Source organism: Ovis aries, chromosome Y, assembly GCF_016772045.2.
Source record: "Ovis aries strain OAR_USU_Benz2616 breed Rambouillet chromosome Y, ARS-UI_Ramb_v3.0, whole genome shotgun sequence".
Taxonomy (NCBI): Eukaryota; Metazoa; Chordata; class Mammalia; order Artiodactyla; family Bovidae; genus Ovis; species Ovis aries.
Window position 1 is genome coordinate 1,050,180 of NC_082741.1, and position 26,036 is coordinate 1,076,215.

Consider the following 26,036-nt stretch of genomic DNA (forward strand, 5'->3'; position numbering starts at 1 on the left):
GGCAGCTAAGCCCGTGCGCCCAAACTACAGAAGCCCACGTGAGCTAGCGGCTCTGCAACGACAGAAGCCGCTGCAATGAGAAGGCCGCACACGGCAACTGCAGCGCAGCCGCCACTCTCCTCTGCAACTAGAGGGAAGCCGGCACAGCAGTAGAGACTCAGCACGGCCACAAATAAATAAAGAGTGTTTTTTAAAAGTTCTTGAGAGGGGAAATCCTGAGTTCTCATCACAAGGAAAACAACAACAAAACAACAAATGTATATATATAGAAAGAATCATGTCTTCTCACAAAGTAGTTCATGGAACGCACACAAATGTTTCGGCACACAGACACGCACACTCACCAGGAACTGACTCACCGGTTCTAGAGGCGGCGTGCGAACTTAGTCTCTTGCCGATTTGGATCACTCCACTTCCATTTTCGGCGTATCCACAAGGGCCGCCCATAAAGTCAAGGGACTCCTCCGAGTTTCTGAAATTATGAAAAGGATAAAAGCATTTCAGTAGAGGCATGGATGGTTGGCACTCTTTCCCAAACAGCTGTAATTTTTTTTTTTTTTTGGTAGCACATGCCAGTGAAGGGGATTTTAGCAAATACTGTAATGATTATTATTATTAGTATTATTTTACTTATTTATTTAGCTGTGCTATGTCTTACTTGCAGCATGTGGAATCTAATCCCTTGACCAGGGATAAAACCTGGGCTCCCTGTATTGGGAGTGTGGAGCTTTAGCCACTGGACCAGCAAGGAAGTCTCTGAATACTTTTATTCTTAAAATGGATTTCAATTCCAAATTTTCATGTGAGAAGACCTGCCCCCCTTTCTGTTGTTTTTACTCATTAAGTTGTGCCCGACTCTTTGCAGTCCCGTGGACTGCAGCCTGCCAGGCTCCTCTGTCCATGGGATTCTCCAAGCAAGAATACTGGACTGGGTTACCATTTCTTTCTCCCGGGGGTCTTCCTGACCCAGGAATAGAACCCCCATCACCTGCTTAGCAGGTAGACTCTTTACCACTGAGCCACCTGGGAAGTTCCATCCCACTTTTAAAGGCCACTAATTTACAGAGGAAAGTATCAAACACATAATGATCAACTTTTTTTTATTTTTTTCCCCTCAGAGAAGAATATGCAAATTATTTTGTCATCATTAGAAAATCCTATTAAAGATATTTTATCCCCGTTCCAGGGTTTGAAGGATCTGAAAGCAAGAATGACTTGGCTGTGAGCTGATTATTGCAAAACTTTAGTAAATCATAATCTGTTTCGCTTCCTGTTTTTTGATATTTTTTGAAGTGCGGATTAAGAACCAAACCCTCTTTACTCTTTCTAACTGCTCTGTAGGCAAAAAATTTGCATAATGCAAAGAATGTTCTATTTAGGGCATAAATCTATCTGGCTGGATATTCATTTGTTTACTTAGAAACTGGTTTCCTCCGCACAGCCCAAGTCTGCAGCACTGGATGGTTACTGGCCTCAATTCGCTGTTGTTCATTCACTAAGTCATATCCAACTATTTGCGACTCCATGGACTGCAGCATGCCAGGCCTCCCTGTCCATCACCACCTGCCAGAATTTACTGAAACTTTGCTCAGACTCATGTCCATTGAGTCAGTGATGCCATCCAACCATCTCATCCTCTGTCATCCCCTTCTCCTCCTGCCCTCAATCTTTCCCAGCATCAGGGTCTTTTCCAATGAACCAGTTCTTCCCATCAGGTGGCCAAAGTATTGGAGTTTCAGCTTCAACATCAGTCCTTCCAATGAATATTCAGGACTGATTTCCTTTAGGATGGACTGGTTGGATCTCCTTGCAGTCCAAGCCACTCTCAAGAGCCTTCTCCAACACCACAGTTCAAAAGCATCAATTGTTTGGTGCTCAGTCTTCTTTATGGTCCAACTCTCACATTCATACATGACCACTGGGAAAACTATAGCTTTGATTATAAGGACCTTTGTCAGCAAAGTGAGGTCTCTGCTTTTTAACACGCTGTCTAGGTTTGTCTTAGCTTTCCTTCCAAGGAGCAAGCGTCTTAATTTCATGGCTGCAGTCACCGTCCACAGTGATATTGAGTACAATATTGTGAATTGTATTAACTGTACTGAAAATTATTTGAACACTACTTTGGGAGTAAAAGATAATTCTACAGTACCTTCACTGTGGAATTTTTAATAAAGATTTTTTTTTTCCCCTCATGAATGCTTGGCAGTCTAATATCATTGTGTCATTTCTTGCAGCTGAGATGACATGAAGCCAAACCCATATTTGTTCTGCTACTCTTATCTTTCCATGAGCACCTGTAGAGGGTTTTTTTTTTTTTTAATCTTTTGGACAATGGTACCAGAACACGTGTAGAATTGGTTTTCTTTCCAATTTTCACTGAGAACTCAGCATGTAGTCATTTTTTCTATTTCTTGGCTTCCAACATTCATCTCTCATCATTTCTATAGTTAGTGTTTCTGGTCGATATAGCGCGTATTCCCTTGTAGGAAATCCTGTTTCCAGTTTCGCTTTGGTGAGTGTTGTCGGTGTCTCTAAGTTGCTGTTCTATCCCCATAAGCATTTTAAACTCTCCTCTGCTTGCTGGAAACATTTTTTTCCTCCTCAGTTTTCTGCTTCACCAAAAAATTGATTTCTCACCGCACAAAGTGCCTGCATTCATACTTTAAACTCCGGGGTGATGTTTCTCTATTTCGTGCACACTACTGTATCTCTGTTTATTTCTCAGGATCAAATACCCCAATTTTCTCTGAATCCCAGAGATTTTTAAATCTTTTTTTTTTTGTTATGAAAATCTTTTCTTTTCATAGTTGGAATAGACTCAGCTGACAGTGTTGTGTTGGTTTTGGATGTGTAGCAGAGTGATTCCATTACACATATATTTTTCAGACTCTTTTCCCTTATACATCATTACAAGACACTGAACATAACTTCGTGTTCTAAATAGAAATACTTTGTTACTTGGTCGGTCGTATCCAATCTTTGTGACTCCATGGACAGTAGCCATCCAGGCTCCTCTGTCCATGGGATTCTCCAGGCAAAAAGAGTGGAGTGGGTTGCCATTCCCTTCTCCAGGGGGTCTTCCCAACCCAGGGATTGAACCTGGGTCTCCTGCATTGCAGGCATATTTACCATCTGAGCAACCAGGGAAACCCATATATTTATCGGTGTGTATTATCTATTTTACATATAGTACTGAGGGTTGGACACGACTCAGTGACTTCACTTTCACTTTTCACTTTCATGCAGTGGAGAAGGAAATGGCAACCCACTCCAGTACTCTTGCCTGGGAACCCCATGGACGGAGAAGCCTGGTGGGCTGCAGTCCATGGGGTCGCCGAGAGTCAGACACAACTGAGCGACTTCACTTTCACTTTTCACTTTTCACTTTCATGCATTGGAGAAGGACATGGCAACCCACTCCAGTGTTCTTGCCTAGAGAATCCCAGGGACAGGGGAGCCTGGTGGGCTGCCTTCTATGGGGTCGCATAGAATCAGACACGACTGAAGCGACTTAGCAGCAGCAGCAGCAGCCATGTGTATATGTCAATCCCAAACTCCTAATTTACCCCTTCCTCCTTTTTTCCTTCTTTTTCAATTACTCTGGTTTTTTTTTTTTTTTTTGGTTTTGGGTCAGGAAGATCCCCGGGAGAATGGAATGGCCACCCACTCCAGTATTCCTGCCTGGAGAATCCCATGGACACAGGAGCCTGGCAGGCTACAGTCCATGGGGTCGCAAGAGTCAGACATGACTGACCGACTAACACTTCCTTTTGCTTTCTTACTTAGCAATATGTATAGCAAAATGCCTTCTGTAATTTTGATATCAGAGTGCCGCCTAGACCATTTATTTAAGGCATGCATGATATTGACTTCTCCCTCTTTGAAACCCTTATTAGAGATTTTAATTGGAGATTGACTGTGAAGGAGGGAGTCACCATCCTGATTAAAATTAGCTCTATGAAATCAGCCTTGGGGGATGGACTGTTACTCAAGGAAAGGAGAAGAAGGGAGACATCCTGGTTGGGGGATGGGGAGGGCGAGATTCTGCTTTGTAGAGGTGGGAGGCAGGTGAGACTGGTCACCCCCTCCCCCTCATCCATCTAACAAACTGCTCATTTGAGACAGAGGTCCTGGGAGGTGTAGACAGACTCCCAGTGGGGACAATTCCTGCTCCCAGGGAACCTCTATTGCAATAGGAAGAATAAGCAGTGAATAACAATAATAAGGGGCTTCCCTGGCAGCTGAGGAATGAAGAATTCCCCTGCCAGTGTAAGAGACCCGGGTTTGGTCCCTGGGTCAGGAGGATCCCCTGGAGGAAGGCATGGCAACCCGCTCCGGTATTCTTGCCTGGAGAATCCCATGGACAGAGGATCCTGGTGGGCTACAGTCCACGGGGTCGCAAAGAGTCGGACACAACTGAGCAACTAAACAACAACAAAAAGAAGCTAAGGGCTAAAGAATGTGATGTGTGTATTAAGGAATTTAAAAGATGGTGAGAAAGGTCCCTGTGAATGGAAAAGTCAGGGGCGATCTAAGGGGGTGATTTCATCTTTAAAAATAATTTTTTTACTGGAGGATAATTGCTTTGCAATGTGTTGGTTTCTGCTGAACAATGAAGTGAATCAGCCGTATGTGTACAGATACTCTTCCCCTCCTAAGCCTCCTCCCTCCCGTCCACCCCTCTAGGTCATCACAGAGCACCAAGCTGAGTTCCCTGAGCCACGCAGCAGCTTCCCACTAGCTGTCCATTTCACACACGGTTGTGTAGAGATGAGGAAACAATGGAAACCGTGACAGACTTTATTTTCTTTGGCTCCAAAATTACTGCAGATGCTGACTGCGCCCATGAAATTAAAAGACACTTACTCCTTGGATGAAAAGCTATGACCAAGCTAGATAGCATTTTAAAAAGCAGAGACATTACTTCGGCAACAAAGGTTCCTCTACTCAGAGCTATGGCTTTTTCAGTAGTCATGTATGGATGTGAGAGTTGGACCATAAAGAAGGCTGAGCACCAAAGAATGGATGCTTTTGAACTGTGGCATTGCAGAAGACTCTTGAGAGTCCCTTGGACTGCAAGGAGATCCAACCAGTCCATCCTAAAGGAACTCAGTCCTGAATATTCATTGGAAGGACTGATGATGAAGCTGAAACTCCAATACTCTGGCCACCTGATGGGAAGAACTGGTTCATTGGAAAAGACCCTGATGCTGGGAAAGATTGAAGGCGTGAGGAGAAGGGGGCAACAGAGGATGAGATGGCTGGATGGCATCACCAGCTCAATGGACATGAGTTTGCACAAACTCTAGGAGACAGTGAAGGACAGGAAGCCTGGCGTGCTGTGATCCATGGGGTTGCAAAGAGTCGGACATGACTTAGCCACTGACCAACAAGAAAAATTGGGATGCCTAGAACACTTAAGGCTGTGGTCCATGTGCATGATGGCGGCTGGGTCTCAGCTGGTGGCTGCCACGGTGGTGACAAGTGGACACACAGCAACTGTATGTGATGGACAGAACTGGCAAGGCTCGGAAACGTATTGACTCTGGTAGAGAAGAAAGAGTCAAGCTTCCGCCTTGTTTTGACCAGCTGAATGATGCTATTTACAAGGACAGGAAAGGCTGTGCTGTACGGACCGAACAGTGTCCCTCACCTCAAATTCGTACGCTGAAGCCCTTGACCCTCAGCACAATGGTGTTAGAAGCTGGGCTGTGATGAGATGCAGATGAACTCTTGAGGGTGGGGCCCCCATGATCGCCTTGGAGAAGGACATGGCAAACCCACTCCAGTATCCTTGCCTGGAGAATCCCATGAACAGCGGAGCCTGGTGGGTCCAATGGGTCTTAAGAGTCTAACACAACGGAGAGACTTCACACACACACACACACACACACATAAGGAGAGAGAGAGACCACATCTGTATTCTCTGCACCACGTGAGGATGTGGTGAGAAGGCAGCCATGTGTCTACCAGGAAGAGAGCCTGCCTCAGGACTTTATCAGCCCACGCTGTGATCTTGAACGTCCAGCTTGCAGAACTGTGAGAGGATGAATTCCTGTCGTTTAGCCCGGTCTCTGGCATTTTATTACAGCATCTGGAGCTAAGGCGCCAAGCGTGGTGGACTTTTGCTGGTCTTGCCTCTTGCACAGGCGACACCATTGCCTTTGTTTTGGGGAACTAAGCCTCTTTTCCTATGCAGAGCGTTCTTCCATCACCAGTGATGTTAGTCATGCATGGGTTACGGTTGATGACTCCAGTTTTCTGACCACCTTTTGTTCAGAAAATGGGATTGGGACGGTTCATTCCAATTTGTTGCCACTGTTTAGTTGCTAGGTCGTGTCTGACTCTTTTGCAGCCCCACGGACTAGGCTGCCGGGCTCCTCTGTCCATGGAATTCTCCAGGTAACAATACTAGAGTGGATTCCCATGCCCTTCTCCAAAGGGATCTTCCCGACCCAGGGATCGAACCTGGGTCTCCTGCATTGTAGGCAGATTCCTTACCGTCTGAGCCACAAGGGAAGCCCAGCTATTCCAATTCAGTTTGTCTAAATCTAAATGGGTTGCAATTTCCACCTCCAGGGGATCTTCCCAACTCAAGGATCAAACCTAGGTCTCCTGCATTGCAGGCAGATTCTTTACCAGCTCTTCCTGACCCAGGGATCGAACCCAGCTCTCTCGCATTGCAGGCAGATTCTTTACCAGCTGAGCCACCAGGGAAGCCCAAGAATACTGGAGTGGGTTGCCTGTCCCTTCTCCAAGGGAATCTTCCCAACTCAGGAATCGAACTGAGGCCTCCTGCATTGCAGGCGGATTCTGTACCACTGAGCCATCTGGGAAGCCCGGAGTGTGTGTATAAATATAAGCATACAGACAGACAGACAGACAATGGTGTATTATTTAGCCATAAGGAAAACGTGAAATAGTGCCCTTTGGAGCAATATGGATAGCCTTAGACGGTATTATGCTGAGTGAAGTAAGCCAGACAGCAAAAGGCAAATGTCATATGGTATCACTTACACGTGGAATCTCAAATGACACAAACCCAGCTTATGTATAAAACAGAAACAGATCCACTGACAAAAAAACAAACTTAGGGTTACCAAAGAGGGGGCAGGCGAGGCAATAAATTAGGACTTTGGGATGAGCATACAGACACTGCTGCTGCTGCTGCTGAGTCGCCTCAGTCGTGTCCGACTCTGTGCAGCCCCGTAGATGGCAGCCCACCAGGCTCCCCCGTCCCTGGGGTTCTCCAGCAAGAACACTGCAGTGGGTTGCCATTTCCTTCTCCAATGCATACAGACACTGCTGTATATAAAATAGACAAGCAAAAAGGACCTACTGTATGGCATAATATTGAGTCAGTATTCTGTAAGAACCTAAAAGGGAAAAGGATCTTCGCACACATATTATATGCATACATATATGTGTATATACACGCACATAAGAGACGCAGGTTTGATCCCTGGGGTGGGGAAGGGCCCCTGGTGAAGGGCCTAGCAACCTACTCCAGCATTCTTGCCTGGAGAATCGATGGACAGAGGAGCCTGGTGGGTTCTGTCCATATGGTCGCAAAGCCCTGGACACAACTGGCAGTGACTTAGCATGCATGCTCATATATATACACACATATATGACTCATATATATACACACATATATGACTTATATATATATACACACATATATATGACTAAAGCCCTTTGCCGTACACCTGAAATTACTAACCCTAACCCTAACCCTGTGGTATAGGGTTAGTATACCACACTGTCCGTCAGCTCTACCTCAATTAATAAAAAAATAAAAATAAAAACAACAACAGACAAAGCCTTAAAGCACAGAAGCCATCATCCTTTAAAGGGCTTCTCCGATTAAGTCAGGCCCACCACCACCCCTTTCCTCTTGATGAGCTCAAGTTCACCCACTGCAACATCGTCACGAGCTGGGGGGCTGGGCTGACATCCACCGAGCTCACACTCCAAGGGGGGAGATTATACCGGGTGTTTCCACTAGGGGAGCAGCAGTCTTGAGGCCACTCCAGAATCCTGCCTACCACTGCTCCTTGCGACATAGCCTGAGCCTCCAGGGCCTCAGCGTGCCTCCTGGTAAACACACCTGAGATCTGACAGGGGCCTCCTCAGATTTCCTGGGCAATTCCAGGTCCACTCACAGGGATATTCTGCCTGGTCTCTAAAGGGACTCAATGGGGAGGCAAGGTCGCACAGAGCAATCGAATTTTCATGACATTAGATTGCTCTATATTTGCAAAACGGTTCTTGCCTGGTGGCTCGGGGGGCCAGGAATCTGCCTGAAGTGGAGGAGGCCCAGGTTCAGTCCCTGGGTCGGAAATATCCCCTGGACAAGGGCACGCATGGCAACTCACTCCAGGACTCTTGCCTGGAGAATCCAATGGACAGAGAAGCCTGGCGGGCCACAGTCCATCGGCTCTCAAAGAGTAAGTCTTTATTTTATTTTATTTTCCCTCCAGCCTAGGAGTTTTCAAAATATCCCTTATAATACAACACAAGTCTGTGTTAGGTTTAGAAAAGGATATCTCCTCAGTTTCTCCGCACTGTGGGCTCAAGAAGTCTTCCTCTCGAGTCCCGACCATCTGCCCTGTTCCCCCCAAAACATCTTCTTCCAATTATGAGGCCATTTGTTCTCCTTTCTCCCGAGAGGAAACAAGAGCCCGTCAACGCGTTTGGCCGACTGGCACGCGGCAATCGCCATCCACCCGTCGTGGCTTGGCGAGCGCTACCTGACGCAGTGCGAGCGGGCTGTGCTCGCTTCTGCCCACCTGCTGGGCAGCCTCACGGAGGCTCTGAGGAACACGGGGTCCACTTAAGGCTGACTTTTCTAGGAGAGACTGAGTCTCTACCTTCTAGGAACTAGCCAGTGAGCTCCAAAGAACTTGGACAGCTTTATTGAGCCATTTTGATTCCCCCTCCCCCATTTTGTAAAAAAATAAAATAAAATAGTCACTGTGGTGAGCCATTCATAAAATAAAATATATCATTTTCACCATTTAAAAACATACAGTTCAGTAGCATTAAGTACATTCACAGGGTTCTGGAACTCACACCAACACGCATCTCCAGGACTCACTGTTCTTGGAAAACGGAAAGGGTTAGGGTTAAACTGTAGCCCCACAGCCTCCGTCAACCAGCATCTTCCTGTCCTTTAAGTCTGCCCTCTCCAGGGGGCACACATGAGTGGAATCATATAGGATGTGCCCTCCTGCGTCTCGTTTATTTCACTGAGCATAATTCCGAGACGGCTCAGCGGTAAAGAACACGCCTGCAGGAGATGAGGGCTGGATCCCTGGGTCAGGAAGACGCCCTGGAGGAGGGCATGGCGACGACTCCAGCATTCTCGCCAGGAGAATCCCGTGGACAGAGGAGCCGGGCGGGCTGCAGTCCGTGGGGTCGCCGGGCTGGACAGGACTGAGCGACTAGACGACAACAAAGTTCTCAAGATTCATCCACATCGTTAGCCTCTGCCGGAATTTCCTTCCTCTTTAAACGTAAAGGCCGCTCCGTTGTGTCTGACTCTTTCCAGTCCCATGGACTGCATGTAGCCCACCAGGCTCCTCTATCCATGGGATTCTGCAGGCAAGAATACTGCAGTGGGTGGCCGGGTCTCCCACATTGCGAGCAAATTCTTTGCCATCTGAGCTGCCAGGAAAGCCTGTGTAAAGGCTGAGTAATATTCCCTTTCTGGGTGGACCACCTTTTCCTTATAAATTCACCCCTCCTTGGACTCTTGGCTTGTTTGCACACTTCAGCAGTTGTGAACGGCACCGCTAGGAACACAGGTGTGCAAATCTTTCTATAAGACCCTGTTTTTTGTTTTATTGGAGGCTCAATACGCTCTCTGCTTTGGGGTGGAGTCGACATGGCTCCAAAGGAGAACGTGGAGTTCGAATCTCCTCACAGGGCCTCATCTCAGCACACAGGCCCAGCTGCACGCAACTGGCCACAAGCTACAGCACTGGACGCCTCAGGACACACAAACAGCGAGACAGAATGATGTACACCAAGACGGAACGACAGAGAGATATGTTAAGATGAAAGAGCATGGTCAAAACCTACAAGACCAAATCCATGAAGAGAGAATAGGTAATTTTCTACCTGAAAAAGCATTCACAGGAATGCTACTGAGTTAACCAAAATCTCACAAATAGCATGGAGGGGTTTCGGAGAACATAAAAGAAATGTCTCACAAGGACCTAGAAGAAAAAAAAGAAAATCCGTGATGAATAGCACAATAACTGAAATGAAAAAATATACTGAAAGGAACCGGCAGCGGAGTGACCGAGGCAGATGAACAGGTAAGCAAGCTGGCGGAGGGAAAGAGTCGGTATTCTTCTCAGGAGAATATTCTCACCCGGGGAACATTCTTCTGAGGAGCAGAATAAGACAGGAATGAAGAAAAATGAGGAGAGCCTCAGAGACGCCCGGGACCACATTCAAACACACCAACGCTCAAATTATTTACTCAGTTATTACCCTCCTCTCCCAGCAGGAGGAGAGAAAGGGTCTGAGAGAATACTGGAAGAGATGATAGTTGACAGCGTCCCTAACATCAGAGAGGAAATAGCTACACGAGGCAGGAAGTGCTGAGAGGCCCACGAAGCAGAAACCGAAGAAAAACACGCCCAGACGCATATTAATCGAACTAACAAAAATGAAATTCAAAGGAAAAGAACTATGAAAAGCAGCAAGGGAAAAACAACCACATACAAAGCAGTCTCCACAAGTTTATCAGCTGAGTTTTCGGCAGAAACTGTGGGATAGAAGAGAAAGGCAGCATGCGTTTGAACTGATGAAAGGGAGGAACCTACAAGCAAGATGACCCTACCCAGCAAGGGTCTCAGTCAGATTCCACAGAGAAACAGGAAGCTTCACCGACAAGCAAACGCTGAGGGAATTCAGCACCAGCAAAGCAGCTTTGTAAAACTCTTTGCAACCCTGTGGACTATACAGTCCATGGGATTCTCCCAACCCAGGGATCCAACCCAGGCCTCTCGCATTGCAGGCAGATTCTTTACCAGCTGAGCTGCAAGAGAAGCCCAAAAATGTTTTATAAAACAGCAGATGCTGAAAGAACTTCTCTGTACGCAGAAAAGACAAGAAAAGGACCTGCAGAAACAAGCGCAAAACAATTAAGAAAACGGCAGTAAGAACATACATATTGATAATTACCTTAGAGGTAAATGGATGAAATGCCCCAGCCGAAAGACACTCGACTGGCTGAAGGGATATAAAAAATGGATACGAAGCATATATCTGGATATATGCTTCCTACACGAGACTCATCTCAGAACTACAGACAGCACAGACCAAAAGTGAGGAGATGGAAGAGAGATTCCATACAAACGGAAATCAAAAGAAAGCTGCAGTAGCCATACTCGTATCAGATAAAACAGAGTTTAAAATCCACCCGATTACAAACGACAAGGAAGGGAGCTACATGAAGATCCAGGGATCAGTCTAAGGAGAAGACATAATATGATACATATTTATGCACCAACATATGAGCGTATATTCAATACGTACATTCAATACATAAAGCAAATGCTAACAGCCGTCAAAGGGGCAGTCAACAGTGACACAATTGCAGTGGGGGGACTTTAGCATCCCATTTACACCCGTGGACACATCATTCAGGCATAAAAGAGCGAAAGACAAGCTTTAAATGACGCAGCACACCCGACAGATTTAGTGAGTGTGAGCCAGTCGGTCATGCCCAGCTCTTTGCGATTCCATGGACTGGAGCCCACCAGGCTCGCCTGTACGTGGGATGTCCTGTCCACGGGCAAGAAACCTGGAGGGGGTTGCCATTTAGTTCTCCACAGACAGATTAATGGATATTTATAGACGTTCCACCCCCAAAGCAGCAGCATATGCTTTCTTCTCAAATGTACACAGAACATTCTGCAGGATAGGTGAGATCTTCGGTCACAAATCAAGCCTGGGTAAATTTAGGAAAACAAATCACATCAAGCATTTTTTCCAACCACAATCCTAGGAGACTAGAAATCAATTACAGGGAAAAAAAATTATAAAAACAGAAACACATGGAGGCTAAATAATACTCTGCAGCTGCTGCTCAGTCGCTTCCGTCGTGTCCGACTCTGCGTGACCCCATAGACGGCAGCCCACCAGGCTCCCCCATCCCTGGGGTTCTCCAGGCAAGAACACTGGAGTGGGTTCCCATTTCCTTCTCCAATGCACGAAAGTGAAAAGGGAAAGTGAAGTCGCTCAGTCGTGTCTGACTCTCAGGGACCCCATGGACTGCAGCCCACCAGGCTCCTCCGTCCATGGGATTCTCCAGGCAAGAGTACTGCACTGGGGTGCCATTGCCTTCTCCAAACAATACTCTACTTAATAACAAAAAGATCATTGAAGAAATCAAAGAGGAAATTTAAAAAATACCTAGATACAAATGACAAGAAAAACACGAAGGACCCAAAACCTGTGGGCTGCAGCCAGCGCAGTTCTAAGAGTAAGTTTATAGCAACTCCGTCTCACCTCGAGGAACAGGGGAAACCTCAAGTAAACAATCCAACCTCAAACCTAAAGCGACTAGGAAACGAAGAACACGCGAAATCCCAAGTTCGTAGAGGGGAAGAAATCAGGAAGCCCAGAGCAGAAATACATGACATAGAGGGAAGGAAGCAATAGCAAAGGTCGATGGGGCTAAAAGCCGGTGCTTTGAGAAGATAAACAGAAGTAAGACACCCTTTAGCCAGACTCGTCAAGAAAATAAAGGGAGAAGACTCAAATCCACAAAGTTAGAAATGCACAAAGGAGAAGTTACAACTGACACCACAGAAACACAAAGAATCGAAACAGATGGCTGCAGACAGCTCTACGCCGATACCATGGACAGCTGGAAGAAATGGACCGACTCTTAGACACATACAGTGTGTATGAACACACCAATCATAAGAGATGAAATTATAACTGTTCTAAAAGAAAAAAAACTTCCAACAAAGGTACGGGACCTGATGGCTTCCGAGGCAAATTCTATCAAACCCTTGCTGCTGCTGCTGCTAAGTCGCTTCAGTTGTATCCGACTCTGTGCGACCCCATAGACGGCAGCCCACCAGGCTCCGCCGTCCCTGGGATTCTCCAGGCAAGAACACTGGAGTGGGTTGCCATTTCCTTCTCCAATGCATGAAAGTGAGAAGTGAAAGGGAAGTCTCTCAGTCCTGTCCGACCCTCAGAGACCCCATGGACTGCAGCCTTCCACGCTCCTCCATCCGTGGGATTTTCCAGGCAAGAGTACTGGAGTGGGGTGCCAAAGAAAAGCTAACACCTGGCTATTTCTGCTTTATTGACTATGCCAAAGCCTTTGACTGTGTGGATCTGCATAAACTGTGGAAAATTCTGAGAGAGATGGGAATACCAGACCGCCTGACCTGCCTCTTGAGAAACCTGTATGCAGGTCAGGAAGCAACAGTTAGAACTGGACATGGAACAACAGACTGGTTCCAAATAGGAAAAGGAGTGCGTCAAGGCTGTATATTATCACCCTGCTTATTTAACTTATATGCCTAGTATATCATGAGAAACGCTGGGCTGGAGGAAGCACAAGCTGGAATCAAGATTGCCAGAAAAATATCAATAACCTCAGATATGCAGATGACACCACCCTTATGGCAGAAAGTGAAGAAGAACTAAAGAGCCTCTTGGTGAAAGTGAAAGAGGAGAGTGAAAAAGTTGGCTTTAAGCTCAACATTCAGAAAACGAAGATCATGGCATCTGGTCCCATCACTTCATGGGAAATAGATGGGGAAACAGTGGAAACAGTGGCTGGCTTTATTTTTTGGGGCTCCAAAATCACTGCAGGTGGTGACTGCAGCCATGAAATTAAAAGATGCTTGCTCCTTGGAAGGAAAGTTATGACCAACCTAGACAGCTTATTAAAAAGCAGGCACATTACTTTTGCCAACAAAGTATAATTATTATAATGAATTGCAATATGGAATTCTCCAGGCAAGAATACTGGAGCGGGTTGCCATGCCCTCCTCCAGGGGATCTTCGCAACCAGGAATCGAACCCGCAGTCTCTTAAAATCTCCTCTATTTGCAGGCAGGTTCTTTACCACTATCACCACCTGGGAAACTTCAAGACTATATTACTACCTGATATTAAAGAACAATATTTTATTAATGAATTTTTAATTAATAATTAATTGCTAATCAATTTTATTAATACAACAATATTTTATGGTGTATTCCTCAATATGCAAGTTGACAGGAAATGCCAGGTTGGTTTGATTACAACCCAAATGGCCTTTTCAGCTTCAATTAGGTATTGGAGAAGGGCATAGCAACCCACTCCAGTATTCTTGCCTGGAGAATCCCCTGGACAGAAGAGCCTGGTGGGCTGCAGTTCATGGGGTAGCAGAGAGTCAGACATGACTGAGTGACTAACACTTGGTGTAGGAGTTTTCTGCACGGATTTAATGACCTGGACATGGGCCTCATGGGGAGTGTCTGTTTACAACTGTCTAGTGCTGTCCTGGGTGGGTGCAAACGCAGAACCGAGCCCCACAGCTCCCGGAAAATGACCCCTGTGTCCGCCAACGTCATTTACAACCAAAACAGCGTGCCAACTGCCTACTGCAAGTTCCCTGAGTGAGACTGTGGTGCAGGCTGGCACAAACTTGTTTACAGATTTTGAAAGGAAATGAGATGAAATGCAGAAAAACCCTGAAGAGCCCTAGACAGCTCTCCAAAACAGAATCTCATCTGCAAAGCTCGGAGGAGGCAGCGTATTAGCTTCAACAGGGCTGCGTATTACATAGAGAACAAAGACTATTTGGATTTTTCCAGATAGGAGCATAGATATGAAGGGCCCTTCAGAGAATGAATGAAATCCCATCAACCATTTGAAAAACAAAAAAGAAGAAATCCAGCCAATTTGTTAGAGCCGTGTTTATACTCCCAGGAAACCACAAATCCCATAATAATACAGCTTGCATCTTTCACTAAGAAGTAAAATTGCGTTGACTTATTTGCATAATTAAGACACATTGTTGGATCTGAAGAGATGAACCAGAAATCCAGAACTCCAGAATAAAAGCCGACCGTCCCAATCCACTGTGCAGTCAGTGAAGTTTTTAACGGACAAGTCCTCTTGCCCCAGTGGTCTATATTACCAGATTTACAGTTTACAAATATTTTTTCACCCATTCTGCAGAGATACAGAAAATATCTCTTTGCTGTATTCATTGTTTCCCTTGTTATGCAGAAGTCAATTTTTTTTTAAGTTGCTGCAAACCCATTTCTGTATTTATTTGCTTCTGTTGCTAAAGTTTTCATATTAGTTCTATGAAGTCATTGATGCTGCCCGTGTCAAGAAACTCTTCTAATGTGTTTTTGGTGTTTAAGGGTTTTCACATGGAGTGCTGAAGCTTTTACTGCATTTTGAGTTAATTAAAAAAAATTTTTTTTGTCATATACAGCCTGCTGTATTTAAAATGGAGAACCAATAAGGACCTGCTGGACAGCACAGGGAACTCTGCTCAATACTCTGTAATAAACTTATGATTCACAGGCAGAAGGATGGGGGAAGAGATAGTCAGGGAGTTTGGGATGGACATGGGCACACTGCTGTATTTAACACGGAGAACCAGCAAGGACCTGCTGGACAGTACAGGGACCTCTGCTCAATACTCTGTAATAACCTTATGGTCACCAGGGGGAAGGGTAGGGGAAGGGATAGTCAGGGAGTCTGGGATGGACTTGGACACACCGCTGGATTTAACATGGAGAACCAGCGAGGACCTGCTGGACAGCACAGGGACCTCTGCTCCATGTCAGGTGGCAGCCTGGATGGGAGGGGAGCTGGGGGAGAGTGGATACGTGTACATGTGTGGCTGAGTCCCTTTGCTGCCCACCTGAAGTTTGCACTAAGTTTCAGTGATAGTTTGAAATCGGCTCTGGATGAGTGAGAGTCTCTCAGTCCTGCGCAACTCTTTGCAACCCCATGGACTATAGAGTCCACGGGATTCTCCAGGCCAGAAAACTGGAGTGGGCTGCCATGCCCTCCTCCAGGGGATCTTCCCCACCCAGGGGTCGAACCCGTGTCTCCTGCATCGGCACGTGGATTCTTTACCCGCTGAGCCATCTGGACACGCCGTCCCTCACCGATAGCTCACGGTTGATTGGGGAGCTGCAGGAATTCAGGAAACACTTGGGAACACTTCAGCAAGCCCGTGGCCACGGCCTGGTCCTCAATCTGTGGTTTCTTAGGGCTTCCGTCTCCTTATCCTTCCGGGGAGGTTCTCGATTCTTCCCTGGAAGTTATACTAACGTGTGAGTGTCTCTCTTTCCCCCTTTTCTCCTCTTTGCTTCTGTCTCCTCTCTCACTCACACACAACCTATAAAACATACAGAACACACAGGGATGCTCACCTATGGCTGATTTAAATTTGTGATAGTTTCAGGGGTCCCGCAAAGTGGCTCGGTTATACCTGTCACTGCTTTCGTTGCTAGCTCCTGTCCGACTCTTTTGCGACCCCCCTGGACTGCAGCCCGCCAGGCTCCTCTGTCCACGGGATTCCCCAGGCAAGGATACTGGAGTGGGTTGCCATTTCCCAACTCCAGGGGATCTTCCCGACCCACAGATCGAACCCACATCTCCTGCCTGAGCAGGCCGACTCTTTATCCACTGAGCAGGGAAGCCGTCAGTTATAGACACACGTGCATATCTCGTTGTTTCCACAGCCGTTTGCATTGTAGGTTATTACACGATTCCCCTTCACTTTTAAACCTGGTCCTTGGGGGTCCCAGTCCTGGGTGGGGAGGGTCTCCTGTGAGCTCCCCTGTCCAGCTATGGGACTCAGGGCGGGAGGGTCACAAGTGCCCACCATGGTTTCCCAACGTCCTCAGAGCAAAACGCAGACACCGCTGTCTCCTGACCCTCGTGGGTCCTCCTGTCTGACTTTAGCTGAGAGCTTGATGGTTTCTATCTGTTTCGGGGTGTTTTATTTTCTGTTCCCCAGCCCAGGATGGATTCCGTGGCCCCTGCAGTGGAAGCGTGGAGCCAGTAACCACTGGACCGCCTGGAAACTCTGTCTTTAAATCCTGAATGATACTCCACGGTGTGTACACACAGAACAGGGCGTGTTAATGAACGTTCAGGAGCTAAGAAGCCCTCAAGATCCCGGTGGGCGTCTGAGCTTTGATAGAATTAGCATAAAGTCCCTTTCTCCAGCACATTCTTTCTGGAAGACTCCCTCATCCTCCACTTCAGTTGTCTGCCTTCACTTTCCTCTTCCTTCCCATTCAGAATTCAGACTACATACTTTTTAAATAGGGAAGCCTCTTAGCTATCCCCTATCTAGCTGGCTATCAGATCTACCTACTTGTCATATCCATTTATCATATCCATACATCCATCCATCCATATGTATATATCAATCATGTCTATCCATCCATCCATAATATCTATCAATCATGTCTATCCATCCATCACCCACCCCTCCATCCATCCCCTATCTAGCTGGCTATCAGATCTACCTACTTTTCATATCCATCCATAATATCTATCTATCCATCCATCTACCCACCCACCCCTCCATCCATCCATCCATATGGATGTATCAATCATGTCTATGTATCCATCCACCCACCCCTCCATCCATCCATATGTATCTATCCATCTATCCATCCATCCATCCACCATCTAAAGGACATCAGTCCTGGGTGTTCATTGGAAGGACTGATGTTGAAGCTGAAGCTCCAATCCTTTGGCCATCTGATGCGAAGAGCTGATGCAATGGAAAAGACCCTGAAGCTTGGAAAGATTGAAGGCAGGAGGAGAAGGGGGTGGCAGAGGATGAGATGGCTGGATGGCATCACTGACTCGATGGACATGAGTTTGAGCAAACTCCGGGAGTTGGTGATGGACAGAGAGGCCTGGGGCGCTGCAGTCCACGGGGTCACCAAGAGTCAGACACGACTGAGCAACTGAACAACAACAAGGATGTGCCCCCGATTGCAATCACACAGAGAGCCACGCGGTGGCCGCTTCCACAGCACAGCCTTGGCCCGCATCTGAGGACCTGGAGAGACTGGACTTGGCATTGGATACACTGGCACTCTGGGCTGCTGGTGAATCACAGTGACATCCGGGTGAGGAGGGAAGGAGAACAGAGGCTGCTGTTCCAATATCAGTGGGCGTTTAAAATACGGAAATGCTTTTGCCAGGGGTGAGGGTGGGCATTTCTTCCTGAGGACCGGCAAACGTAGGTGTGGATGAGCTCCGTTATTACCGCCAACATGGGGGCTAGGGGATGCGAACTGCTGGGGGCGTGCGGAGGACCGGGGGTGGTGGGGAACACAGTGGACGGCAGCATGCGCTGCCCAGATGAGCCCTGGGGGTAGGACAGCCTTGCCGTGCCAGGGAGAGCCTTTTCTGGAAGTCGGCGGGCATTTTTCTAACATCGATCATCTCTGCTAAGTTGCACGTACTGTGTAGCGCTACTAGGGGGTGTCATTACAGATAATCGGCGGCCTCTGCCAAGCCGAAGGTTTTGGAGGATGTCAAGGGAAGATGAGGTCATTGGAATGTGGTATCTGACTCTGAATGACACAGAATGAGGACTGCAGAGCCCAGATGACTGCAAAGAGAGAGCTTTCGAGATCCCGCTACAAAATCCAACTTTGCCAAATGAATGCGGGAATCTGGCTAGGTAAAGCAAACTGTTGCTTTTTTTGTCTCTTCTCCTAAGGATGTATGTTGTTCTTCACTCGCTCGTGTCTGACTCTGCGACCTCTGCTGGACTGCAGCACGCCAGACTTCCCGGTCCATCACCAGCTCCTGGAGCTTGCTCAAACTCATGTCCACGGAGTCGGTGATGCCATCCAACCATCTCATCCTCTGTCGTCCCCTTCTCCTCCAGCCTTCAATCTTTCCCAGCATCAGCGTCTTTTCTAATGAGTCAGTTCTTCGCATCAGGTAGACAAAGGATTGAAGTTTCAGCTTCAGCATCAGTCCTTCCAGTGAACACCCACGACCGATCTCCTTTAGGATAGACTGGTTGGATCTCCTTGCAGTCCAAGGGACTCTCAAGAGTCTTCTCCAACACCACAGTTCAAAAGCATCAATCCTTTGGCACTCAGCTTTCTTCACAGTCCAACTCTCACATCCATACACGACCACTGGAAAAACCATAGCCTTGACTAGACGGACCTTTGTTGGCAAAGTAATGTCTCTGCTTTTTAATATGCTGTATAGGTTGGTCATAGCTTTTCTCCCAAGGAGTAAGCATCTTTTAATTTCATGGCTGCAGTCACCATCTGCAGTGATTTTGGAGCCCAAGAAAATAAAGTCTGACACTGTTTCTATTGTTTCCCCATCTATTTGCCATGAAGTGATGGGACCGGATTCCATGATCTTAGTATTTTGCATGTTGAGAATTAAGCCAACTTTTAGCAAACACGACTGTGTCATATTCAAGCCAGCCCACTCATTAAAGGAAAACCTGTATATGGAATTAAAACCAATATACAGATTAGTCCAAGAAAGCAAAGTTAAAAATTTCACAACCAAGATTTTGGCAAACTCTCCATGACTCAGATTGTTTGAGATGCGTCCATTATTTTTATATTCTCCTCCATTTCTCAAGTCTGTCCACTCAAAAAAGCATCTTGAAGGCTTATCCGTGAACAACTAGGCGTGATATATGAGGAATTTTTGTGTGTGTGTGGCTAATCTTACATTGAAAAGAATGTTCAAACTGCCTAAATTCAGTAACTTCAGATAAAGCAACGTTTAAATTAAAAAATGATTTGCTAAGATCCGGGATTATGTTTTTGGGCTCCAACATCACTGCAGATGGTGATTGCAGCCATGAAATTAAAAGACGCTTACTCCTGGGAGGGAAAGTTATGACCAACCTAGACAGCATATTAAAAAGCAGAGACATTACTTTGCCGACAAAGGTCCGTCTAGTCAAGGCTATGGTTTTTCCAGTGGTTGTGTATGGATGTGAGAGTTGGACTATAAAGAAAGCTGAGTGCCAAAGAATTGATGCTTTTGAACCGTGGTGTTGGAGAAGACTCTTGAGAGTTCCTTGGAATGCAAGGAGGTCCAACCAGTCCATCCTCAAGGAATCCAGTGCTGAATACTCACTGGAAGGATGGGTGCTGAAGCTGAAACTCCAATCCTTTGGCCACCTGATGTGAAGAGCTGACTCATTGGAAAAAAAGACCCTGATGCTGGGGAAGACGGAAGGCAGGAGGAGAAGGGGACGACAGAAGATGAGATGGCTGGATGGCATCACCGACTTGATGGACATGAATTTGAGTAAACTCTGGGAGTTGGTGATGGACAGGGAGGCCTGGCGTGCTGCAGTCCATGGGGTTGCAAAGAGTCAGACTCGACTGAGCGACGGAACTGATTGACTGAAGACCCGGGAAGAAAATGATAGAAGATATTTGCCATCACCGAAGGGGGATAAAATTTAGTCTTGGTGTCTGTGAGAAGTCAAAATGGAAACACAGATCAGAAGCTTGGATATCTCTGGTGGTTCAGACAAGGCCTTGGCTCAACCCCTGGTCCAAGAGGGTACCATGCGCTGTGGATCACGGGCTTAGGTACATACATACATGCCTGTGTGTGTGCTCAGGCCTGTCTGACTCTGTGACCCCATGGACTGTAGCCCGCCAGGCTCCTCTGTCCATGGGATTCTCCAGGCAAGAACACCGGAGTGGGTTGCCATTTCCAGATTTATGTTACTATCCTAACAGGCAAAAGGAGAAGAAGGTGGCAGAGGATAAGACAGTTAGATGGCATCACTGACTCAATGGACGTGAGTCTGAGCAAACTCCAGGAGTTGGAGATGGAGAGGGAAGCCTGGCGTGCTGCAGTCCATGGGGTCGCAAAGAGTCAGACACGACTGAGCGACTGGACAAAAACAATAACAGATCTGGGAGAAAACAGGTAAGCTTTAGGAAGGCCTCTGAATGCATTGAGAATGTTGGGTCACGGGTGATATTTTCAGTGGGTTTTTAATCAAATCCGTAAAGTCTGCTTTGGCTGTTTGTCAGCAAATTGCACCTGATCCTTCCTCAGCAAGACGTGACGTTTGGAGGCTGAACCTGGGGATCTGTGTTATTCCTCCAGGATGAGTGAATTTCAGCGGGTCACATGTCACACTCACCCTGGCTTAAAGGCAGCAGTGGGCCAGAATGTATACACACTGATCCCAGCTCGCCTGGCGCAGCAGACTGCTACCCCACTTCTGAGCTTTCAGTCACCATCCTGTTATCCGTAAATTGTAGAGGCTGGACTCGGTCATGCTTCTGGGTCTTCTCAGATCAGTCATTCTTTTCCCCTTCCCTTCCTCTTTTTCTTTATTCTCAACAAACAGCGATGCACTCTTAAATAGGTGCTGGCTATCAGGGCAATTGACCCTTAGGTGTGCCTATACGCATGTCTTGGAGAAGTTGCTAAAATGTGGATTCTGCTTGAGTCATTTGGGGTGCGTGCGTGCGTGCTTAGTTGCTCACTCATGTCCGAGTCTTGGCGACCCCGTGGAATGCAGCCCACCAGGCTCCTCTGTCCACGCGGCTCTCCAGGGGAGAGTGCCATGCCCTCCTCCAGGGGAATCTTCCTGACGGAAGGATTGAACCTGAGCCTCCTGCATCGGCAGCACAGTTCTTTACCACTGAGCCACTTGGGAAGCCCCTAATTTGGGGCGAGGTCTTACCTGCTACAAAGATGACGCTCACTGGGGCTCCACGCTTCCGGCAAGGCGACAGACGGCATGAGGCCAGGTTACCTGTTTCTTTTTATATTTCAGCTTCCTTTTTAAAAACGATTTAACTACTTTAATTCTTTCTGTCATCCTTTGAGACCATTTTTCAAGCAGAGACATCAAGTACCTTCATACTGTTGGGGAAGCATTCTTGCTGTTCGTGTTCAGAATATGTTTCATCTTCCCAAACTGAAACTTAAAAAAAAAAAAATTTTTTTTTTAGACTAACTTTTTCTTGGTGAATAAAAATAACACGTGATGGACAAAAACAGATTTACAGGACATGAAATTTGGGGTAGGGAAAGAATGCACTAATACTGGGTAATTGGGTAATTGGGTAATAAGGGATACTGTTAACATTACAGATCCTTTCATCTTAAAAATCCTAGGTAGTACCAACAGTCTCCAAGATGAATAAAACATGAGCTGTGTCTCACCTCAGCCAACGCCGAGCATGAGTCAGATTTTCTCTGTTGTTATGAAACAGTCCAAAGTGGCAAGACTCAGAATTCCTTGTCATAAATATTTTTCAAGGATGCCACAGTCACTGCTAGAAATACGTTGTTTTGCAGACAATGCTTTTTACAGAGAGACTAAAATTTTCCTGTTCACTAGAGCATCGCATCCCAAACTTTTCAGCCCTAGGGCCGACTTTCACGGGAGACAACTTTTCCACAGACCATGGGGGGGGGGTCAGTTCAGTTCAGTCACTCAGTCGTGTCCGACTCTTTGCGACCCCATGGGCTGTAGCATGCCAGGCCTCCCTGTCCATCACCAACTCCCAGAGCATGCCTAAACTCATGTCCATGGAGTCGGTGATGCCATCCAACCATCTCATCCTCTGTCATCTCCTTCTCCTCCCGCCTTCAATCTTTCCCAGCATCCGGGTCTTTTCTAAGGAGTCAGTTCTTCGCATCAGGTGGCCAAAGGTTGGGATTTCAGCATCAGCATCAGTCCTTCCAATGAATATTCAGGACTGATTTCCTTTAGGTGGTGGTAGGGTGGGGTGGGGATAGTTTGGGGATGATTCAAGCACACTACATTTATTTTGCACTTTATTGCTAATCTAATGCCACTGCTCATCTGACAGGACATACTTGACCCCAGCCCGGAGGCCGGGGACCCCTGCACGAGAGTCCGTGGGGAACTCAATACACTTCTCTTTGCCTGGACTTGACTTCAAGAGATTTTAATTCAGTGGCCAGGGAAGATGATGCAGGCACTGGGATTTTTGCCAGCTCTCTGGATTCTAAAGCCTGCAGCCCAGTTTCAGAACGACTGCTTCTCGGGGTCAGGTAAGATTCTAAAACTCTCCCTGGGGTCATCTCATAAAACCCAGAGCCTAGACTTATTATTATTTGTTTTTAAAAGCAAAAGTGTTTTCTGCTCTCTCTCCAGCAAGCAGGAATGAACACATTCAGATGGCTTTGCCCTTGTCTGCGGTGAATGGCCGTGTCTACTGCAGATTGGCGTTTGCCGGCCACTGAACGACAGCAAGGGCATCCGCCGGCTGCCTCTCGGGAGCCTGAGCCCTGAGCTGCTGCAGCTGCTGACCTTCGACACCCCAAGAAGGAGTTCGCGGTGGAGGGAGCGGCACTCTGTGGCCCAGGGAACCTGGAGGAACACGTCTTGGCGTTGCTCTTAAGTTGGTCAGTCGTGTCCGACTCTCTGCGACCCCCTGGACTGCAGCACGCCAGGCTTCCCTGTCCATCACCAACTCCCGGAGTTTGCTCAAACTCAAGTCCATCGAGTTGGTGATGGGCCTGGAAATTTCTGCTCCGTGTCCCGGAGGGTTGACTGTCTATGTAAATTACCTATCTGAGTTTCTTCTCCTTCTAGGAAGGTTTATCTATTCTCCCCATTACGGATTTATCTAATCACTTATTTATGGTCGAGGAGATGAATGGTTATTTGTTTTATACTTTGGGTTACAATGCAAGCTTCCTTTATTGATGCTGTTGCCTAAAAAAAACAAACTATCAATCACGTCTCCCAAAACCCCACTGCACGTTCATAAGCCGTGCTGGATTTTTACAATGCAGGACTGTGATGGGAAAAAAAAGAGAGAACGGGGATAGATTTCCACAGTATCCCACAGCCTCTATGCAGTGTTCCATAATTAACATAGGATGGGACGTTGTTTGTCAGTTATACTGAAATAATAATAAGGAAAAAGAGATAAAACATGCTGTGAGAAACTGAGTCGCTGGGAACACATCTGATAAACACTATTATCATGGAAACTTCCCAACAGTCAAGGTTAAGATCAGACTCTAAGAATGTTGGTGAGGAAACAAAGAAGTGTAACAGAAACATCTCCAAGACACTGGAAAAAAAAAAAAAAAAGCTCTGGACGTATTAGCCAACCAAGAGTGAAAAAAATAAGTAATAAGAATTAAAGAAAAAAAGAGAAAAAACCACAGATTTTCTAACCCTTCTGGGTAGAACAGAAGTCACTGCCTTGAGCTTTCTCTGACGACTGAATTCAGGTGCAAATTTTCCAAAGACTGAGTTCTTTTATAAGTAACCTCTTAACCTCCCAGGAAAAAAAACCCACTCTAAGAATAAGATTGGACTCTATGTAAATAGAAACATATTTTCAGGTTTGGCGGTTTAGTCGCTAAGTTCTGTCCGACTCTGCGACCCCATGGACTGTAGCCCGCAAGGCTCCTCTTCCCTGGGATTCTCCAGGCAAGGATATCGCACTGGGTGGTTTCCATGGCCTCCTCCAGGGGATCTTCCCGACCCAGGGATCGAACCCACGTGTCCTGCATTGCAGGAAGATGCTTTACTGACTGAGATACTTTCTTTTTGTATGTAAGAAAGATTTTATTTTATATAGTTCTTGGCTTGAGAAATGTTTGCCTCAAAATTGAGTACTCATTAGTTGCTGACATCAGTTGTGGAAATACCAGTAGATTTTTCTGTTGTCTGTTAGAAATTTTTTAATGTTTGATTAGTAAATTAGTTCCATTTGAAGTTACATACATAATGGGTTTGAACTGTGGCTTAACTGCTGATGGCTTTGGGACCATTCTTTTTGATCCACGGTTTCATCATCTGCGGACTTTCCTGGTGGCTCAGCTGGTAAAGAATCCACCTGCAATGTGGGAGATCTGGGTTCGATTCCTGGGTTGGGAACATCTCCTGGAGAAGGGAAAGTTCTGGCCTGGAGAATTCCATAGACTGTATAGTCCCTGGGTTTGCAAAGAGTTAGACACGACTGAGTAACTTTCACGCTCATCATCTGTGAGTGGTAATCTTACTTCAGAGGATTGTCAGGATTGAATGAGAATATTTTTGGCACACTGTCTGGGACATGGTCTCTGTTTCTCTAATTTATGATGGATGCCAAAGGATTGGGTAAAATTTCGAACTGCATGAATAAGGAGGGTGTAAGTGAGGAAAATGAAGCTTTAAGAAGGCTAGATTCCTCAATTCTGTTTAAAGGAAGAGCTGGATTGTTGCTCAGTAAGAGACTGCAGAGCCATGGGCTCTTGCTCTGCTAGAAAGTCCCCTGTTGATCGTGGCCTTTGACTCCTTATCTGTGTGATTGACTTGAACTTCCTGTCACAGCACCCTTCAACTGAGACCTAATCTTAGTCAGTCCTGCCACCTTCTGCATAAAGCTTTGTGTGTGAGATGTGCTGGACTGCTCGCTTTTTCTGCATAAAGCTTTGTGTGTGAGCTGTAGTGGACTGCTCGCTTTTTCTGCATGAAGCTTTGTGTGTGAGATGTACTGGACTGCTCGCTTTTTCTGCATATCTTATGTGCTGGGTTGGCCAAAAAGTTCTTTTGAGTTTTTCCATAGATGGTACGGAAAAACCTGAATGACCTTTCTGACCAACCCAGTTCTTCCCTGTATCCGTTCTACCCTCTCTTTAGAATGTTGTACTTGCTTTTGTTTCTTCTTTTTCCTGATGTATGACTTGTTTCTTGAGGATTTCTAACATATTACCTATCTACTTCGTGATTTCTCACATATTGCTAGCTTATCTCTTCCTCTGCAGAATTAATCCTTCTTTGTCTTGCTCTTAAAACACCTTGATCTGAATGGGGCCTCCGGTGTAGTGGTAGGTTTGTGTGTCTGTCTTCCTTGATAGAATAGGAACTGCTAGAGTGTGGTGGGGAAGGCAGGGGCACCCCACTGCAGCACTCCTGCCGGGAAAGTCCCAGGGACTGAGGAGCCTGGTGGGCTGCCGTCCATGGGGTCACGCAGAGTTGATTTACAACGTCATGTTCATTTCTGCTGAGCAACATC

At 46.5% G+C, this 26,036-nt stretch overlaps 1 protein-coding gene across 5 annotated transcripts in view; it reads right to left on the bottom strand.

The window, feature by feature from the left end:
• The window catches only part of LOC106990378 (splicing factor 3A subunit 2-like), a 79,552-nt gene that overhangs the window by 12,366 nt on the left and 41,150 nt on the right, over positions 1-26,036 (bottom strand). For all 5 annotated transcript variants that reach the window (XM_060408589.1, XM_060408592.1, XM_060408590.1 and 2 more), the window contains 2 exons: positions 21,728-21,970; positions 360-472 (listed from right to left, as the gene is read on the bottom strand). Coding sequence is in view for 1 of the 5 variants with exons in the window: in XM_060408592.1 (XP_060264575.1) it covers positions 360-472; positions 21,728-21,786 (172 nt within the window). In the remaining 4 variants the exon portion in view is untranslated. The remainder of the gene's footprint in view (positions 1-359; positions 473-21,727; positions 21,971-26,036) is intronic.